The sequence below is a fragment of the Gymnoscopelus braueri genome (assembly GCF_963280865.1).
Source record: "Gymnoscopelus braueri genome assembly, chromosome: 2".
Lineage (NCBI taxonomy): Eukaryota > Metazoa > Chordata > Actinopteri > Myctophiformes > Myctophidae > Gymnoscopelus > Gymnoscopelus braueri.
This window is the reverse complement of record NC_137604.1, coordinates 30,725,837-30,743,824: the sequence shown is the minus strand read 5'-3', so window position 1 is coordinate 30,743,824 and position 17,988 is coordinate 30,725,837. Positions and strand designations below refer to the sequence as shown.

The window sequence follows — 17,988 nt, the reverse complement described above, 5'->3', positions numbered from 1 at the left end:
AGTGGGCGTCACAACACTTCAACTCTGAAAAGACTGAATAGTCCCTTACAACTATTAACCTCTAAGAAGCCTCTTCATAAGGTCGTCATTCCTTTGGCCTCCCTCAATCAATGCCACATGGCGTCCACTGTAAAAGGCTTTGGTTAGTGCTCCGTCCATTAGGCACAGTGAAAGCTGTTTACTCTAGCTTAGTGAAGCCGCTTAGGTGCACCTACACAATGGAAGTTCTGAAATACAGATGATTGGACACATAATATCAGATATGTTTCAGTCGGATCAGTTGTATTTCAGCCGTATTCACTCAAGTCTTATTACATTGTAGACATTAGAATGTATTCACTGACTTGCTCCTATATACTGTACAGTAGACTGTCGAAAGAGTGAGACGCTACCCGGCAATAGTTGTGGTGCGGAATCAAAAATGAAACAATGCGAAGAAGGAATCAGAAGAGATAACACAGGAATGTGGGATGTCGCTTTCCAAGGAAAAAGTCTGATATGACGACAGGTTGCAAATTTGCGCTCCGCCAAGATAACGGACTGTTCTTGGACGGAAACATCCTGTACAAACTTTTGTTTTGTCACTGCTGTTTATCACGACAACATGAGATAAAGTGTCTCAAAATACCTAACATCATTTTTTTTTTAAAGTCCCGCTTAGCAGAAATAGTGATTTATCAAAAGCGACTTCCGGGAACAGTCAAGCCACCTGCTGCCGTGTCTCGTTGACTTTGCCGCCCCTTTTCGAGGGCAATGACAAGGCAGGACCGAAAAAAGTCATTAAGTGAGCAAGTGAGGGTTTTTGAAGACATGAGTCTTTCTTGAACCATGTTCCCCTCTCTGCTCTGTCCTTTAACCTCCCAGACCCCCCTTTTGACCCCTTTGTTACGACAAAGGGGCTCGAGAGCCCTGGACCCGGCTAATTATAGAGTTTAACGTCTGCTGGGGTAAAGCCCTAAGTGCCGAGAGACATTCCTACAATTCAGAGGCTGTATGAATGTGCATGTGAGTGGGTCCTCCCAGTGTTAGAATTATATATACGTATCGGTGATGCTCATATCGTATCGTAAAGATACGATAGGCCCGGATCACAATGTTTGTTTGATTGTTTCTTTGTTTTTTAAGAAAAATAATATTGAAACTAAAGCTATAGCCACTCTCTAAGCCCATATGTGGCATATTCTTTGGCTTTATCTCGTGGTATTTTGGTCATGTGCATTGTATCACATCATGACTGTGTCAGGATACGTATTGTATCATGAGTTACCTTCTAATAACCAGCCCTAGTTAGAATGTCTCTTAGACACACACACGCACGTGCACACACACGCACGCACGCACGCACGCACGCACGCACGCACGCACGCACGCACGCACGCACGCACACAACAAACCTTAAGTAAACAGTGATGGAGAAGACCAACAAGAAGACAAGTGATCCAGTTGAACTGGTATTGGACTATTGCTGACATATCAGTACCAGATAACTTTGGGAGTTTTTTAATATTATATCTCAACACCATTTAGCTCAAACGAATCAGAGACCATCACCTCATAGACACAAGGGCACTGAGGCTCTAGAGCGCAGCCTTTTGGTACACACTAATTAATCAAATCTGTACGGTATTAAGGAAAGGACTGGAGGAAGTAAACAATGCTTGTGTACGCTTGTTAATATTGCATGTACCAACAAATTATTTGACAAAAGTTGTTGTCTTACCCCACTCTTGGGTTTGGCTCCCATGACTGACGCAGATCCTGCCGAGATGGTAATAGGTGCAGAACCGTCGTGATGGGGTGGAGGGTTTGTACCTTCAGAGGAACCAGTCCCTGGCACAGATCCTAACTCCATCTCCTGCACAGACACAATACAGAGTTGACTTGTCTTGCTGACTTGGCATTAGGATTTACATCTTTCTTTTCATTAATAACACACAGAAATAGACCAACAACAGAAAAATCACATGAACACTTAAGTGACTGGTGTTAATTTCAAGCCAACAGTTGATGTTTCCTTATCTATCAACGAATCGACAAAAACAATTGTAATCGTCTACTAAATCGATTAGTCTGATTAACCACTTATCCCTGTATTGCACTTCATTGAACAATGGTGGTGTACACCGTATAAATATAGTGATATTAGCCGATCTACAAGCTCACAACATTGTGAGCTTGTAGATCTGCTATTTTCACTATATATATATTTTTAATAATCGTCAGTAATCGTAATCGAGGCAAAAGTTTGAAACAACAGTGATGTTGATTTGAAGTCATAATGGTCCAGCCCTGGTCGATACGGTAAAATAAAAGTCTTTTGCACATCTGCAATGGTAACAGGTGCGTAGGAGAACAACGGCCCAAACGTAATGAAAGAAAAAAACTCCCGCACACTGTCATCAAATGCAAGGGAAAATGTTTAATGGGAATGTAACAACGTTTCGGTCTGTTAGACCTTCATCAGGTCATCTTACGTTATCCTGATGAAGGTCAAACAGACCGAAACATTGTTATATTCCCATTAAATATGTTTTCTTGCATTTGATGACAGCGTGCGGGACCTTTTTCTTTCATGATGTTGTGCTAAGGGAAAAATCAAGCAAGCACGATACAGTAGCTAGACTGAGTTACCTCTGTGTGTCAGGCAGTCTCAATCTAAACTTTCCTTTAAAAACAGTGTGAGAATACGCTTATGGAAAAAGCTACAGGCTAGTGATGCACTTTCATTTGTGCATTTATGGTTTGATATTTTGTTTTTAGTGGTTTTGCATTTTGTGAGTTCATGTAATTTATTGGTGCCTTGTAATTTATTGGACTATTTATTTTATTTATTGTTCAGGACCACATTGGAAATGAGTGTTTTTCATTACACTTTTATGTGTACATCCTGGGTTGAAGTTATATTGCGATGAAACTTTGACCAAAATCAAATCAAATCAAACAGCTAGCGGATCCCTACCATGAGCTGTCTCCTGCGGAGGGTGGGGGTGCTGTCCATGGAGGACGTAGTGCTGAGGGCGTTCTCGATCTCCTGGTCCAGCTGGTCCAGCTTCATCAGCAGCAGCACCATGGAGTCCAGATGGGAATGCTCACGCTCGTCTCTGGAGGTCTGAAGAGAGAGAGCAAAGGCTTAATCCAACATGGCTTCGAGACAATAAAAGTATGATATCATGCTGTATTGAGATCTACGTTTGAGAGGATTGCATGTTGCATGATGTCGGACGTACAGAATTCAGACAATTTCCTCTCTTTTATAGCTTTCTCCATTGCCTCCGTGAGATAATGACTTCCTTTGTGAACGACTCTCTGAGGAACTTAAGGCCTGAGGCACAGGCCTAAAAACCTCTCTGTTTAGGAAGGCCTTTTCGTTTTAAATGGTTGTGTGGTTACTGTCAGCAATATCCTTTTGTGCTTGACATTTTTGCTAACCCTGTTTTTAACCTTTTGTGATTGATTTTATGTTTTTTTTAACTATGTAGCACTCTGAGATTCCCTGTGAACGAAAAGTGCAATACAAATAAAATACATTATTATTATTATTATTCTCTTACCCAACCATTAACCACTTATACCCTATATATATCACATTCACTGGGTTTCCCCAGGGGTCTACAGTGCTTTTCCCCCCCCTCTACATCAAATGTCTTCGCCGGAAATAGCAGTTCGTCAAGCTTGTAGATCAGTATTTCCCAAACATTTTCATGTCAAGAAACCCCAAATTGATATGTATTTGGCCGCGGACCCCCATCTGAAAACATTTTGTTCCAGGGACCTCTAGAAGGGAAGATTTGTCATAAAACCCTCTTTTTTCAAAATCTTTCAAAAATAATTGTATAAAATAGGGTTGTGGATGAACAGATTTTGATGCATTTCTGGGGACCCCACTGGAACCCCTACAAGGACCACCACCAGGGGGTCCCCGGAACACCACTTTGAGAACCACCGTTGTAGATTGGCTATTTTTTCACCCAACGTTATCCTATTTTCACCACATGTTCCCCCATTATGAAATGGCCAGAATAGGGACGCTATTCTGGGCAGGGAGGTAGTAAAACTCGACCCTGCTGCAATCTCCATAATTTCATCAGTTTTATGGGGAGGAGAGGGAGGCTGGCACTAGCTGGCAAAGTCACACAGTGAAGACATTCATCAGCGATGTGTTGACTCCGTGCGTGACCAGCGTGGCAGGTCAAAGCCAGTGTTGCCAGATTTTGCGAGAGAAATAAGCAACCAGGTCTATGAAAACAAGAAGCCCAAAAGAAGCGAAGGCCACATGAGCACTTTAAACCTATGCATTAGCTATTTGAAAATAGCACATCTACAAGCTCACAACACGTCGCATCGCGTTTTGATGCGACGTGTTTTTAAAAAATCGAATAAAAAAAAGAGTGAAATATTTGGAATATTTTTTAAACATTTTAACACATTGAGTGCCAAAAACGGTCCGGACCGTTTTTCATAATCCAAACGAGGAGTGCCAAAAACGGTCCGGACCATTATTGAGAAAAAAAAAAAAACTTCTTCACAGCACCAGGAGATATCATTTTTCGAAGATTTACACTCCAATCCACTTCCTGGTTAACTTATGACCTCAAAAGCCTGTATCTCGGCTCCTGTGTAATTTTTTTTTTTATTATGTATTTTGGACTATTTTTGACTATTTTCAACTGGCTGCAACTATGGAACGGATTACCTAATGTTTTTAATTGAGGGGGATCACGTAATGAGGGGATCACCGTGAGGACGGTGATCACTGAAAATATTTGTGACTACTTGAAAAATGTTCAAAAATTGTTAAAAATCCAGGCACTTGGAGTACCCTGTTTTAAAAAAAAACTGGCACTCTAACAACACAAATCGGGTTCGACGGGGCACCCTGGCACAAATAATCTCAGATGGGGTTCCGTGGAAAAATTCATATTAATTTTGGGGGTCCTTGACATGGAAATGTTTCAGAACCACTGGTTTAAACAACTTTAGGCAGCAAGCCCAAATAAGCAACTACACTTTAGAAACAAGCCCAAAAAAAACCACAACCTACCACAACTACCAATATTTACAAGCAAATTTACAGAAAAACAAGCCCAAAGACGCTTATAATAAGCATACTTGGCAACACTGGTCAATGCACTGCCAACACGACCAGATTGACAATTGGGTTTCACTGACAGATGGACCTCAGTTATTCAAACATCCCGTAACAACATCACCTTTAGACAGTGGTTCAAAGTAACTAAGTACATTAGATACTTTTAATTTACTTCAGTATTTACATTTTTTACTCTGCTACTGAGGCAAAATTATTATTACAAAACACACATATAAGCCCTTTTTTATACTTGTGTATGTGTGTGTGTGTGTGTGTGTGTGTGTGTGTGTGTGTGTGTGTGTGTGTGTGTGTGTGTGTGTGTGTGTGTGTGTGTGTGTGTGTGTGTGTGTGTGTGTGTGCGCGCTATTTTAGGGTTTAATCAGACTATTGAATTTAGTTGATTATAAAAAAATCTGTTAGGTTTTTTTTGTTGCGTAGATGTGTTTGTTCGTGAAGAAAAAAAACCCACACTCGATTATTTGATTAATCGAAAAAGTAATCGATAGCATAATCTCAACAACATTATAAATAGTGTAATTAATCGATAGTTAATACACAGTTACACATGTGCAGTACAGTTTGTCGTACAGTGGCTTCTCCAGCAAGGATTTTGAGTGTGACTACAGTATGTTTTTACGTGTGTGTTGTGTGTGTGTGTGTGTGTGTGTGTGTGTGTGTGTGTGTGTGTGTGTGTGTGTGTGTGTGTGTGTGGTAGATAGACAGACAGAAAGAGAGAGCGAGCGAGAACAACAAAGGGAGTAGATGGTTCAAAGGTTGCCAGAGATCTGTATCCACAAAGGCCCTGATTATATATGGTCCAACGTGGAGGACTTAGACTCAGTAACCAAATGACCCCCGATGCACCAGCGTGACCACCGTGACCACCGTGACCACCACACACAGCTGCTCCTCAGCTCTCCCCACCTCTACCTCTGCTGCCGTGTCACTTCCCCGACTCTCTCCCCGCTTCCCGTCAATCTCCACTGTACTGTACTGTCATATAGAGGCAGAAAAGCCACAAAAATATATTTGAAAACACATAATCTGTCTCCTCTTTATTCTTCTACAGCAGTGGTGTAAAGTAACTAAGTACATTTACTCAAGTACTGTACTTTAGGTATTTTTTACTTTAGTGGAGTATTCCCAATTTTCTGTACTTTTACTTCTACTCCACTACATCTCAGAGACAAATATAGTACTTTTACTCCATTACAATTGTTTGACAATTTAGTTACTAGTTACTTTGTAGATTTTGATTATTATTACTAAACATACATTGACCACTTCAGCCCTATATATATTTCGTCCATTTGAAAATAGCCGATCTAGAAGCTCAAAATGCGTCGCGTCGCATTGTGAGCTTGTAGATCGGCTATTTTCAAATGATTTTTATACATTTGAAAACTTGTGAAATGGGATTCTGCATAGTGAGTACTTTCTACTTTTGGTACTTTAAATACATTTTGATACCAATACTCTACCAATACACTTTTACTCGGGTAAATTCTGAATTACGGACTTTTACTTGTAACAGAGTATTTCCACATTGCAGTATTGATACTTTTACTTAAGTAAAACATGTGAGTACTTTTTCCACCACTGAATCTACAGTACTACACCATAAAATCCTCTTAAATTCTCCCTCAGGGTTTTACTGTGTAGTCTTTATTGTCATTTCACACTGTTTGATGTCATTTATTGTCCCCTTTGGTGTACACATCATGTCATGTCACCCACACTAACAGATACATGTCTCTCCTCCACTCCATCTGCTCTGAAGTCCTTACTGGTCTGAGGTAGTAAGTCTAACACTGACCTCAGGTGGTACGTCACCAGTAAGACAATAATAATACACCGTTGTCTAGCTTTAGCCTTCTATGTCTACCCAGTAGAAACAGAAGTAGATGAAGACTTTGTTGTAGCTTCTTAGGCCACTCGTACACACTGTGTATACACTGTGTGTGTGTGTGTGTGTGTGTGTGTGTGTGTGTGTGTGTGTGTGTGTGTGTGTGTGTGCGTGTGTGCGTGTGTGCGTGTGTGCGTGTGTGTGTGTGTGTGTGTGGTTGTGTGTGGTTGTGTGTGGTTGTGTGGTTCTCTCTTCAAAAGGCTCTCTCCTCTGAGAGAGAACCCCGAGAGATGATCTCACGAGGGCTGGCTCATTAGGCCCAAACAAACCCTGTTACAATCTGCACTTACAGACCCCTGTTAAACGCTTTATGAGAGTGAGATCATAGGAGACACGACTACCGTGACTTGCATGCGTGCATGCTATAAGCTACATGGGATTATGTCCGAGAGTTTAACTGAATACACGTCTGTTTTACATTTCGCTCACTGCTCCTGGAGGCGCAACACTTTTATGAAGGCAGTTTATTTGAGTAAAATGGATCAGAATTGATTTCATATTCATACCAGAGCCAATACAGGAGCAAAGATTGCTCTTTTGCGATAGTGCCTTGACGTTTGACTAATAATTTACAATGTTTGTTGAGTAGACCAGTGGTTCTCAAACTTCATTTCTATCTCTGGGACCCCAATTTATTTTGTAAAATCAACGTTAATGTAACTCTGAGAGTGTACGAATGGAACCAAATGGACCCGTTAGCACACTCTCAGAGTTACAGACCCATAAGGGTCCATTTGGTTCTATTTGTATACTCTCAGAGTTACAGACCCATAAGAGTCTATTTGGTTCCTACTATCCATCATTTAGCTGGGGACCCCCTAGAACTCCCTCAAGGACCCCTGGGGGTCCCCGGACTCAACTTTGAGAACCAACGGAGCAGACATTCAGATGTGGCTGAGCTGTGTGACTAATGCCTGACCTAGTCGCACGATGATGTCACACACCAAAAATAGCAGATCTACAAGCTCACAACGCGTTGCATTGCGGCGCTGCGCCAGCTTGCCGGTCTGCTATTTTCTGTTCACGACACCCGTGCACAACAAAGTATAACTGACAGGGTTATAGCTTACAGGGTTATAGATCCTACGTCACGTGGAATCTGCACCGTGATAAACAAGGCTATAAGGGTCCAAATACTCCATGCCTGGCTCCAGACTCCATCCTTAATAACGTCTTGTGACTCGCGCTTACATTTATTTTCCAGTTAGAGCCCAATTTGCCTGTCAAAAGCTGTTCCTATTGGATTTGCTGAGGGCGCACACACAGGCATGGAGGCTATGTGTGTGTGTGTCATGGAAATGCATCTCACGGCGATGCTTCCATTGGCATTCCTCGCTAGTAGAGGAGCAGCACACAACAACATCACGTCGTTATCTCAATGCAACGCTGTATCGTGGCAAAACAATGACATCTTTACAAGGCTTGGCTGAATGAACAAATAGTTGGTTGGTCAAGATGGCAACAACAAACCACAGAAACTGCACAGCGCCAATGTCAGATACCCCCAGAAAGGCATGTTGTCACGGGGGGCTTTCTGGTGGTCTTCTCAGAAAGCTATTTTCCCCCATTTTCCCATCTTTTTAGGGTTTTCTGTTACATTCCTCGCCACTTCCTGTTTTTTTGAGATGGGAGACAGTTCCCACACTGTTTGAACTGCCAGACCCCTTTCCCCCTCCCCCAACCCACCCACACACACACACACACACACACACACACACACACACACACACACACACACACACACACACACACACACACACACACACACACACACACACACACACACACACACACACACACACACACACACACACACACTGCGGTCTCCGTCATATTTCTCAAACCTGTCCCATTGCATTGTGGGCCTCTGCTTTTTGGAATAAGGTCAGCTTGAAAGCCAACGTTCAGCGATGACCTCATCAGAACAGGCATAAATCACTCAGTTTTATGCAGGCGTTCCGTTTATGAAAAAAAGAGGAAAAGTGAGACACACACACACACACACACACACACACACACACACACACACACACACACACACACACACACACACACACACACACACACACACACACACACACACACACACACACACACACACACACACACAAAACAACAACATAGAGATACAGAGAAAGAAAGAGAGAAACCAATGTGTGACAGCGATGCTGCCAACGTGTCTGGTGGCAGATAGAAGATGTGAGCCAGCGTAGCCCCGAGGTCAAGATAAGGCCTGTTGCTAAAACAAATAAACAGCGTAACAAAGCCCATTATCAGGTCCATCTCTGTGCCCATTATGCAAGCCAGATGGGTTCATTTTACAGGCAGATCCTGCAACAACATAGACCCCTGGGGACATAATCACGGGCTACAAGAGATTTACCCTGTGACTTGTACAATATCTTGTCAGTGTGACAAGCGCAGGTCACTGTCTAAGAAGGGAAATCATATTCAAGTGTCTTTTCTGACCCAGTGGTTCTCAAACTTTTTCATGTCAAGGACCCACAAAATGTATTTGGCCGCGGATCCCCATCTCAAAATATTTAGTTCCAGGGAAGCAAAGATTTGAGTTACAAATGTTCGCTTAAAAAATATATATATTGAAAGATTTGCAAAAAATTTCATGATTTTTCAAAAATAGCAGATCTACAAGCTCGTGGCGCGGATATGAGCTTGTAGCTATTTTTGAATAGCCAAAGTATAAAAGGTTAAAGTGCTTAAAATGATTGTGACACCATATTAACACATTTTGCTGGGGACCCCCTGGGGTCCCTGGACCCCACTCTGAGAACCAATGTCTTAACCGCTTAAACCCTGGCGTCCCAATTTTGGCCATGTCATTATATAGGCGAAAGGTTTAAAAAAAAAAAAAAAAAAAAAAAAAAAAATCTTTGAAATGTTTTAAAAAATTGCAAAAATAGGTTTTTATTTTATTTTCCCTATTCGTGGTACGATGAAGTTGTTAGGGCTGAAGTGGCTGATTGAGTGACACAGACCTCAAACCTAGCCCGTAACCTCATTAAACCAGTGGTTCTCAACCCGTGGGTCGGGAACCCAAGGGGGGTCCCCACATAATTTGACAAATTTAAGACCTCTTTAATACCTAAACAAAAAGATAGAAAGAAAAGAAAAAGACCATTACTGCATCAAAAGTAATCAACAAACTATACTATAAAAACTGTGTCAAACATTGGTCAAATTTTCAAATAATAAAAGAAAGAGGCAAACATTTTGAAAATAGCCTATCTATAAGCTCAAGTTGTGAGGCGTTGTGAGCTTGTAGATCTGCTATTTTCACAATATTTATCTGTGGAACCGAGTCAAACTAAATGGAATGCCTCAACTCCTACATTCCAAGTGCTTGGGTTCAAATATGATTATTTTGGGGGGTCCCCAGTTCAAAGATGATTATTTTGGGGGGTCACGGCCTGGAAAGGTTGAAAACCACTGCATTAAACAATACAGTAGTGAATGGCTTGCCATGGGGATAATAATGTCAGCCACCACTGGTTCCATTTCCCTTCTTTTTCACCATTTCATCTCTCCCTCACATCCATCCATTTTGTCTCCATTGGGCGCATGTGTGCGGGAGGGTGGGTGATGGGTACGCACAGACAAAGACAGACAAGATGATCCATCCAATATCAACGTGGATTTTCCTGCTTCCGTTGCATGATAAGACTGTAATAAGTTGGATCCAGGGATAACTCTCTGATTCAGCCTTGGAGCGCAACTAGTACATCTTCCCCACGGCCTTATTTGTAAAGTAAATTGGCTGTATGCAGCATGAAAACACATGAAATATTACGGAGTCAAGTCATTACAATATGGTGGATGGATTTGGTCTTGGCGGCGGCTCAGACGTATCGTGGCTGGAGCAATAAAAAGCCTCAAAGGTTTTCCTTGTTTTTCCAGGACTGTGATCCAGCGCTCCAGAGTGCGACCATTTTGGAAGCACATACAACCAAAAATCTGTCAAGTGCGAATAAACATTTTCATTGGGCGCCTGACATTTTGCAGGTCTGTCAGTGTGTGTACAGTATGTGTGTAGCATTTTCTTTTTTTTTGTCCCCACCCGCATTCTGCAAACTAAGACCCACCCCTACTCTGCCTCTGATTGGTTCTGACGCTGATATTTTCCTGTGCTGCCTGCGGTAGAGCTATACGATTATGGCTAAAATGATCATCCTAATTATTTTAGCTTAGTATTATGATTATTAATCATGATTATTCATGATTATTGGTAATGAAGATGTTTTTTTTGTTTTTTTTTATTTAATAGGTGTGTCCTATTCAATCATATTCAAGTGTCTTAACCCAGTGGTTCTCAAACTTTCTCAAACGTTTAGCTTTGGCCAAAACGGTGGGTAACAGCCTCTGTTTATGTGTCTCCGAGCCTGATGGATGGGGGGATGGGTACAATGTCCTAATCAACAGAAGAGGGCAAGGTGCAACAGCTGACCAAATAGGATGTCTGAATTCATTTCCAAGTAGTCTCACGGTTACATCTGTGAAACATGAAATTGATTATTTATGTACAGGCCTAGAATGCGTGGGGGGGGAAATAAGGCATGTATGCGTTAAAGGGCGCCCTGTTCTCCACCTCCACAGCAACATCACAACCGTAAAATCGTAAAAATGAAGAGAACTATTCATCATTTCTTCGTCAAGAGAAAAGCTGTGGTGGCCAAATCACTTGTGCCCGGTCGTGAGCCCAGACCCTATATCACGAGTGGAGGTATAAGCGCTCCACCACCTATCTCCTGTCCTGTCCCTATAAAGATGCCTAATCCTGACCCAACATCTGACTCTGAGCCACAACCAGAGTCTACCACATAGAAAAAGGCCAAAATATATGCCTTTCACAAAGAATAGCTCGTACAAATCTGCTTATTTTTGTTAACAATTGAGGTTGTGATTTCTTGTTTGTGCTGTATTTAAATAAATAAAAACAAATAAAAGCACCAAAATCATGGGCAATGAGGTGCTGTCTCAAATCATGTGCTGGTGCACCTAAAGGAAACAGTTTAGGCATGCCAGTGCAACCAATGTTAAATGTTAAGGCTGGACTGGAGCCCTGTGATCTCAGAGGCCATCTCATCTTTGGCAGTGAGCGGTGTTATGTCAGCATTGGTGACGGCTGACAGGGCCGGCAGCGTTCCCTATGCAAACATTCAATCTATGTTGAATAATGTGATGGTGATACAGTCAATCCTCTGGGATTTAGCTTTTGAGCTGAACCGCAGATAAAAACCAAAGGATGTCGACGTGTGTGTGACGCATTGTGCAAACACACTGCGGAAGAATGACCACACGCATTATTCACGCCATGAACCAGACTGAGCTATCAAATCATTTTTTACGGCTGCAACACATTTATCTAACTAAAAACTCACACGTCAGATAATCTGGAGATGTTCAGCACAAACATTGGGAGGGCCGTTATGAACAGGTGAGCGAACATCAGCATTTCCAAAGTTTCACACGTACTGACATTATTATTCAGCACGCGGGCATTAGTGTTCAGTTGGTCCCTTTCCAGACAACATGCCCACTTTAATAGGCCCTAGCTGGCTGTTAAATAATGGCTCTGTTGTTGTCATTTCCAAAGGGCCAACACTATGACCACGAATAGTGAATAAACATTGAGGCAGTTCTTTGGCCTTTGCTTTGTTCCCTAAGAAGCAAAAGCCTAATACCACTTATTAATGGTGTCACATTTTTGGCAAATTACCGTACTTAGCAAGCTAGCAAGCTGGATAATAGTGTGTAAGAAGCTTTAGATATTTTTTGGTATTCAGGTAGTGGTATTTAGCTTTTCATTGGGATGCTCTTGGCTGTGCAGGCCAGTGTCATTCTGTACTGTGCTTTCAGACTCCCAAAGACTCCATGCCCTTATAGGACCTTGTTTTGCAATGAGAGGGGTTGGGAAAGAGTAAAACATTTTACAGATCCCCCAGTTGCAGATCTGCAAGCATGTGAGAGTGAAGTCATTGTTTTCCGAGAGGCGTGCCAGAGCGAGACCGGGACAAAAAAAATGATTTGGACACTCTGTGTTGTGCCTAGTAGGTGTCGGTTAGTATAACAAAGTAACTGAATTTGAAGTGTTGCAATGCCAACACTGCGATTACAAACCCAGATTACAACCAGACTCGAAGACAAATATTAAACTAAAGCTAATTCAAATTCATCACAAATATGACATCATAATCCACCTACTCCTACTGTAGATAGATACCGTGCCACCTAGAGCATTGGTTCTCAAAGTGGGGTCCGGGGACCCCCAGGGGTCCTTGAGGGAGTTCCAGGGGGTCCCCAGCTAAACGATGGACAGTCAGGAACCAAATGGACCCTTATGGGTCTGTAACTCTGAGAGCAATTGTACACTCTCAGAGTCAAACATTGATTTTACAATATAAATGCGGGTCCCAGAGATCACTGCTAACTGCTCCGTAAAAAATCTTCTCTTATGGGGGTCCCTGGCATATCTTTTCAAATGGGGGTCCGCGGGTGTCAATTTGAAAAAGTTTGAGAACCACTGACCTAGAGCATCCGCATAAAGTAAAATATGCATTTGTTGGGTCAATAACAAGCAGAGATACAAACAGTAAATTGAACCTTACCTTTCTCATGCGCATTTTCACTGTGCTATCCTCTTTCTGCTCCCCGGCAGGCTCTCTCCTCCCATCCAAAGCTATACTGGGAAGTTGAGTGCTGCCTGCCTGTGCTGCCACCTCCACCACGTCTTCCATTTCGGAGCATGTGGCTTGCGGCCTGCGGTGTCCCCTCTGACCATCTGCCACCTCAGAGGCAGGTGACTCACCTACGTAACGACCAGAGCTTTGGTTGTCATGGAGTCCCTCCGGGGACAGCTCATCGCTGACCTCTGCAGAGCACCCTGGCTGTCGTTGAGTAGTTGTGTTTTCATGAGCCGTGTCAGAGAGTGGACCCACCGGAGCGTGGTGGACGACGTTCGCGGCTGTGTTATTATTTTGTGTGACAGCGTTGTCTTCGGCTTCCGAGGCGCTGACCTCGGGGATTGTGTCCAGTTTTAAACAGCCGCTGTCCGGCGGTACCTGGTAAGCTTGTGTTTGGACCTCAGAAGAAGAGGTCACGTCTTTGGATGCTGTGTGTCTACTAGCGTCATCTTCCGTGGCCTGATTAATACAGTGATTGCTTGTCAGCGTGTGTCTTTTGTCCGTTTTTGACTCTACGATATCCACTTTTTCAGGTGTCAGGTGACCATCCATATCCTCGGCACAGCGCTGAGCTTTGGCACACATATCTGTTGATGGAGTCTCAAAAGTGACTTCGGCTTCTCTTACAATGTTCCCTGCTCCAGACCATTCCCCTCTCTTGGCTTGATTCACTGCAGCCATTTCGACATTCTGCTGTTCCAGCGCTGTCTGGTGGGGTATTTCACAACCATGGACCAGAACCACTGGCATTGTACTATCACAAAGATCTTTCTCTGCAGGAGCTTTCAGTCCACGATGTTCCTGGGAAGGAAGGTGTGATGCCACGGTTTCATTTGGGGTGTGGGGTGTTTTGCTTTGAGTGCTGGAGTCTTTTAATCCACGAAGCTCGTCAGCGGCATCTGATTTCCTCTGTTCAGAAACCCCTTTGTCCCGTTCAACACTCACAATCAGCTCCCCGGTCTTGTTTGCATTTGTAATCGAATCGTTATTCTCCTTTGGGTTAATTGAGCAATCCATTGCAGCTGCAGGCACATTTACCATTGAGCCAACATGGCCTGTGGTGGAGGTTTTGTCTTGTTCAACATCTGGGAGATCTGTCTGTGATTCCAGTTCGGCAGAAAGAGGCTGTGTTAGTGTGTTCTTGGAGGGCTCAGGAGCTCTGCTGCTGTGACCGTCTATATGGCTCTCCATTGTTTCCTGCGGCTTTGGATGTTCGCCAGGCTGTTCACCAGCGGAAGCAGACAGTGGGGGTCCATTGTCCGAACGAATAGAAATGCATTGTTGCTCTTCTCCTGAGCTATGCGCCCGAGCCAAGGCATCATCACGCTCATCACAGATGTTGTGATTCTCGATACCGCCTGTACCATCCTCACCTTTGCTTTTCATTGTTTTCACATTGTGGCCACTGCCATCATCATTGGTACAACTGTTTGCATTATACAGTAACACGGCACAGTTTGAGTTACAGTTAGACTCTGTAGTGTCCTCTGCGTCTGTTGTTTTGGGTCGCCCTGACTCGGGTAACCTTTGAAACGATTCGACTTCCAAAGCCCCATCGGAACCATCCAGCGAGTTCCCCCCAAAATCCACATGTGCCACATCATGTCCACTCCCTTCTACGAGATCCAAATGTTCCGACTCCTCCACGGATTGCGAAGTCGTCACCGCCAATGCCTGGGACAGGTCGACTGTGGGTGGCGGCTGATGGCAGCACTCCGGCATGGAGACACACCTCGCCCGTCGGCTGGGCTTGGAGCCTCCCGTACCCCCCACCCAGGCCGTCTCACTGCTGACCCCATGGCAGCAGACCAGGTCCAGGTCATCGTAGCTGTACTGCAATCCTGATCGGTGGGTCACATGGTCTTCCCAACTTCTTTTCCGTATGGCTACTGGCATGGCGGACGCCCACTGCTATCCCATAGAGCTGCGTCGTCGCAGTCCAGACAAAAATGCAGAAGCGGAACAGTTGAGCCTCCTGTAAAAAGACAAGAGAGGAGGGGGAGAACAGGGGGGTGGGAAACTGTTATTAATGTTCAAAAAGCCTCCAAAGTTAGGGGGTTAACTGAATTTGCAGATGATAATCTGGCGAGTAATGTTACAGTTTGAAAATAAACAGCTGGGGAGTAGTGAGTGGAAGTTTAAGAGGGGCGTGATCATGTTCCATTAGTGCTCCCCTGGAAAGTGTAAATTCAGCTGGGTCTGTACTGTATAAGCTGACATGATCCCCAGTTGTACTATGCTGAGACGGAGAGCTGATGACATTCCAAGCAAAGATTTCCAGGAGTTTAACATAACAAAATAATTAGTTGCATTCTATGAACTCTGTCCGGAACATCAGTTATTTTTTAAAGTTTTGTTTTCACTTTACAGTCCTTGGAAGAAATGGTCTGTAAAATAGTTGTTATTGTAAAACACGAGGATGATAAACAACATATGGCTAGATTCCCTTGTTTACTTCTTAACGACATACAGAGACGGCGAACCAGTCTGAGCAGTTCAAACCACAAACCTTCAACACACTAACTGTCCAAAACAATTCTGATAATTCAGCAAAACTTCATACTCCACATAACCTTAAACCCACAAAAGCTCTGACAGACGTGGATTCCGATGATGCAACCGAGAACATAACTGACAGAGAAGTCAGAAAAGCACTAATGATCCAGTGAGTTGTTTCCTCTCAAGAAAAAAGGCTAAGGACATTTTTCACTGCAACATTTTGACATGGCATATGAGGGTAAGCAAAACTGAAGCGTGACATTAATTAGGGGGCTCTGTTTAATTTAGGGGTTTCTGTGTGCCATCATGGATTTAAATATACAGAAGTTGTCCATCCATGTTGGCAAACAGTAAAAACCTAAATGAACCAGACCCAGAAGCAGACCTATTACCTTCAGCTGCATTTTACCCATGTGTGACACGCAGTGGTGTATAGTAACTAAGTACATTTACTCAAATACTGTACTTAAGTACAATTTTGAGGTACTTTTTACTTTACTGGAGTATTTCCAATGTTCAGTACTTTTACTTCTACTCCACTACATCTCAGAGGCAAATATTCATATAATAATAATATATTTACTCCACTACAATTATTTGAAAATTATATATTATATCATAAAACATACATTAACCACTTCAGCCCTATTTTATACATAGGCTATTTGAAAATAGCAGATCTACAAGCTCACAACGCGTCGTGAGCTTGTAGATCTGCTATTTTCAAACATTTTTTAGTACTTTTACTTAAGGTACTTTAAGTATATTTTGATGCCAATACTTTTGTACTTTTACTCAAGTAACATTTTGAACACAGACCTTTAACAGAGTATTTATGCATTGTGGTATTGCTACTTTTACTTAAGTAATAGATCTGAGTACTTCTTCCGCCACTGGTGACACGTCAATGTCTGCTGTGTGGAAAAAGGTCAATTGAAAATACAGATGGACCATCACATGAGCCTTAACTTTACAGTCACAATCCAGCTCTACATTAGCAGGGAATATACACGCAGAGGGCCAGAGAGACACATATAAAGAGCATTTCTGCTACCTGGGACACTGCTTTGGTCTAAACAGATCACATAAACACTAGAGCAAAGACTTTGAAATTACAGAGCATGCGGATATAGGGTCATCAAGGGAACGTAACCATAATCATGATATCAGAGAGAAAGGTTTTATGACCTTTCCTACTAACTTTGGCAAAACGTAATAGCCTTGAGCCCTGAAAATTCACATCCACATAGAAGAATGAATACTGTAAAGTCTGTAAAGTATAGGTTCATGCTGCTAGGTCAGTGTGGAACATCTATTGGGACAGCTTATATGTCTCGCACTTACAAACAACTGGAGCATCTGATTATTTTCTGTACATATTCTGAAACATTATATACGAGGAAAAAACTGTGCTCCGATGGTGCATTGCATTTGTGTTTTTTTCCTCCTGTCCCTCCTGGGTGCTAAATGATCGTTTTTGATAAATAAAATCTTCTTGATTTGTACAATATATCTTAGCTTTTACCATTAAAAGGCTACATTATATTTACACTATATAGTAACAAACGATTACCTATCTGAAAAGACTTCCATATCCATATGCAGAGTTAATGACAAGGGTTTCAGAAACATTTGTAAAAGCTTTGAAATAGAAGTAGTTTCACTGTATGTTATTAGGCTATATGATTTGAATCTGCTTTGTATATAACTACATTTCAAACACCCATAAGCCAAAATTCTAAACTTCCACCTCCACCTACCACTTCACCGCTGTTTCTTTTCCTCACTATACTAAA

At 42.6% G+C, this 17,988-nt stretch overlaps 1 protein-coding gene across 2 annotated transcripts in view; it reads right to left on the bottom strand.

The window, feature by feature from the left end:
- The window catches only part of dlc1 (DLC1 Rho GTPase activating protein), a 128,123-nt gene that overhangs the window by 96,398 nt on the left and 13,737 nt on the right, over positions 1-17,988 (bottom strand). For both annotated transcript variants that reach the window (XM_080417154.1, XM_080417155.1), the window contains exons 2-4: positions 13,619-15,668; positions 2,960-3,109; positions 1,721-1,855 (exon numbers count right to left, since the gene is read on the bottom strand). In XM_080417154.1, the coding sequence (XP_080273280.1) occupies positions 1,721-1,855; positions 2,960-3,109; positions 13,619-15,589 (2,256 nt within the window). In that variant the 5' untranslated portion in view covers positions 15,590-15,668. The remainder of the gene's footprint in view (positions 1-1,720; positions 1,856-2,959; positions 3,110-13,618; positions 15,669-17,988) is intronic.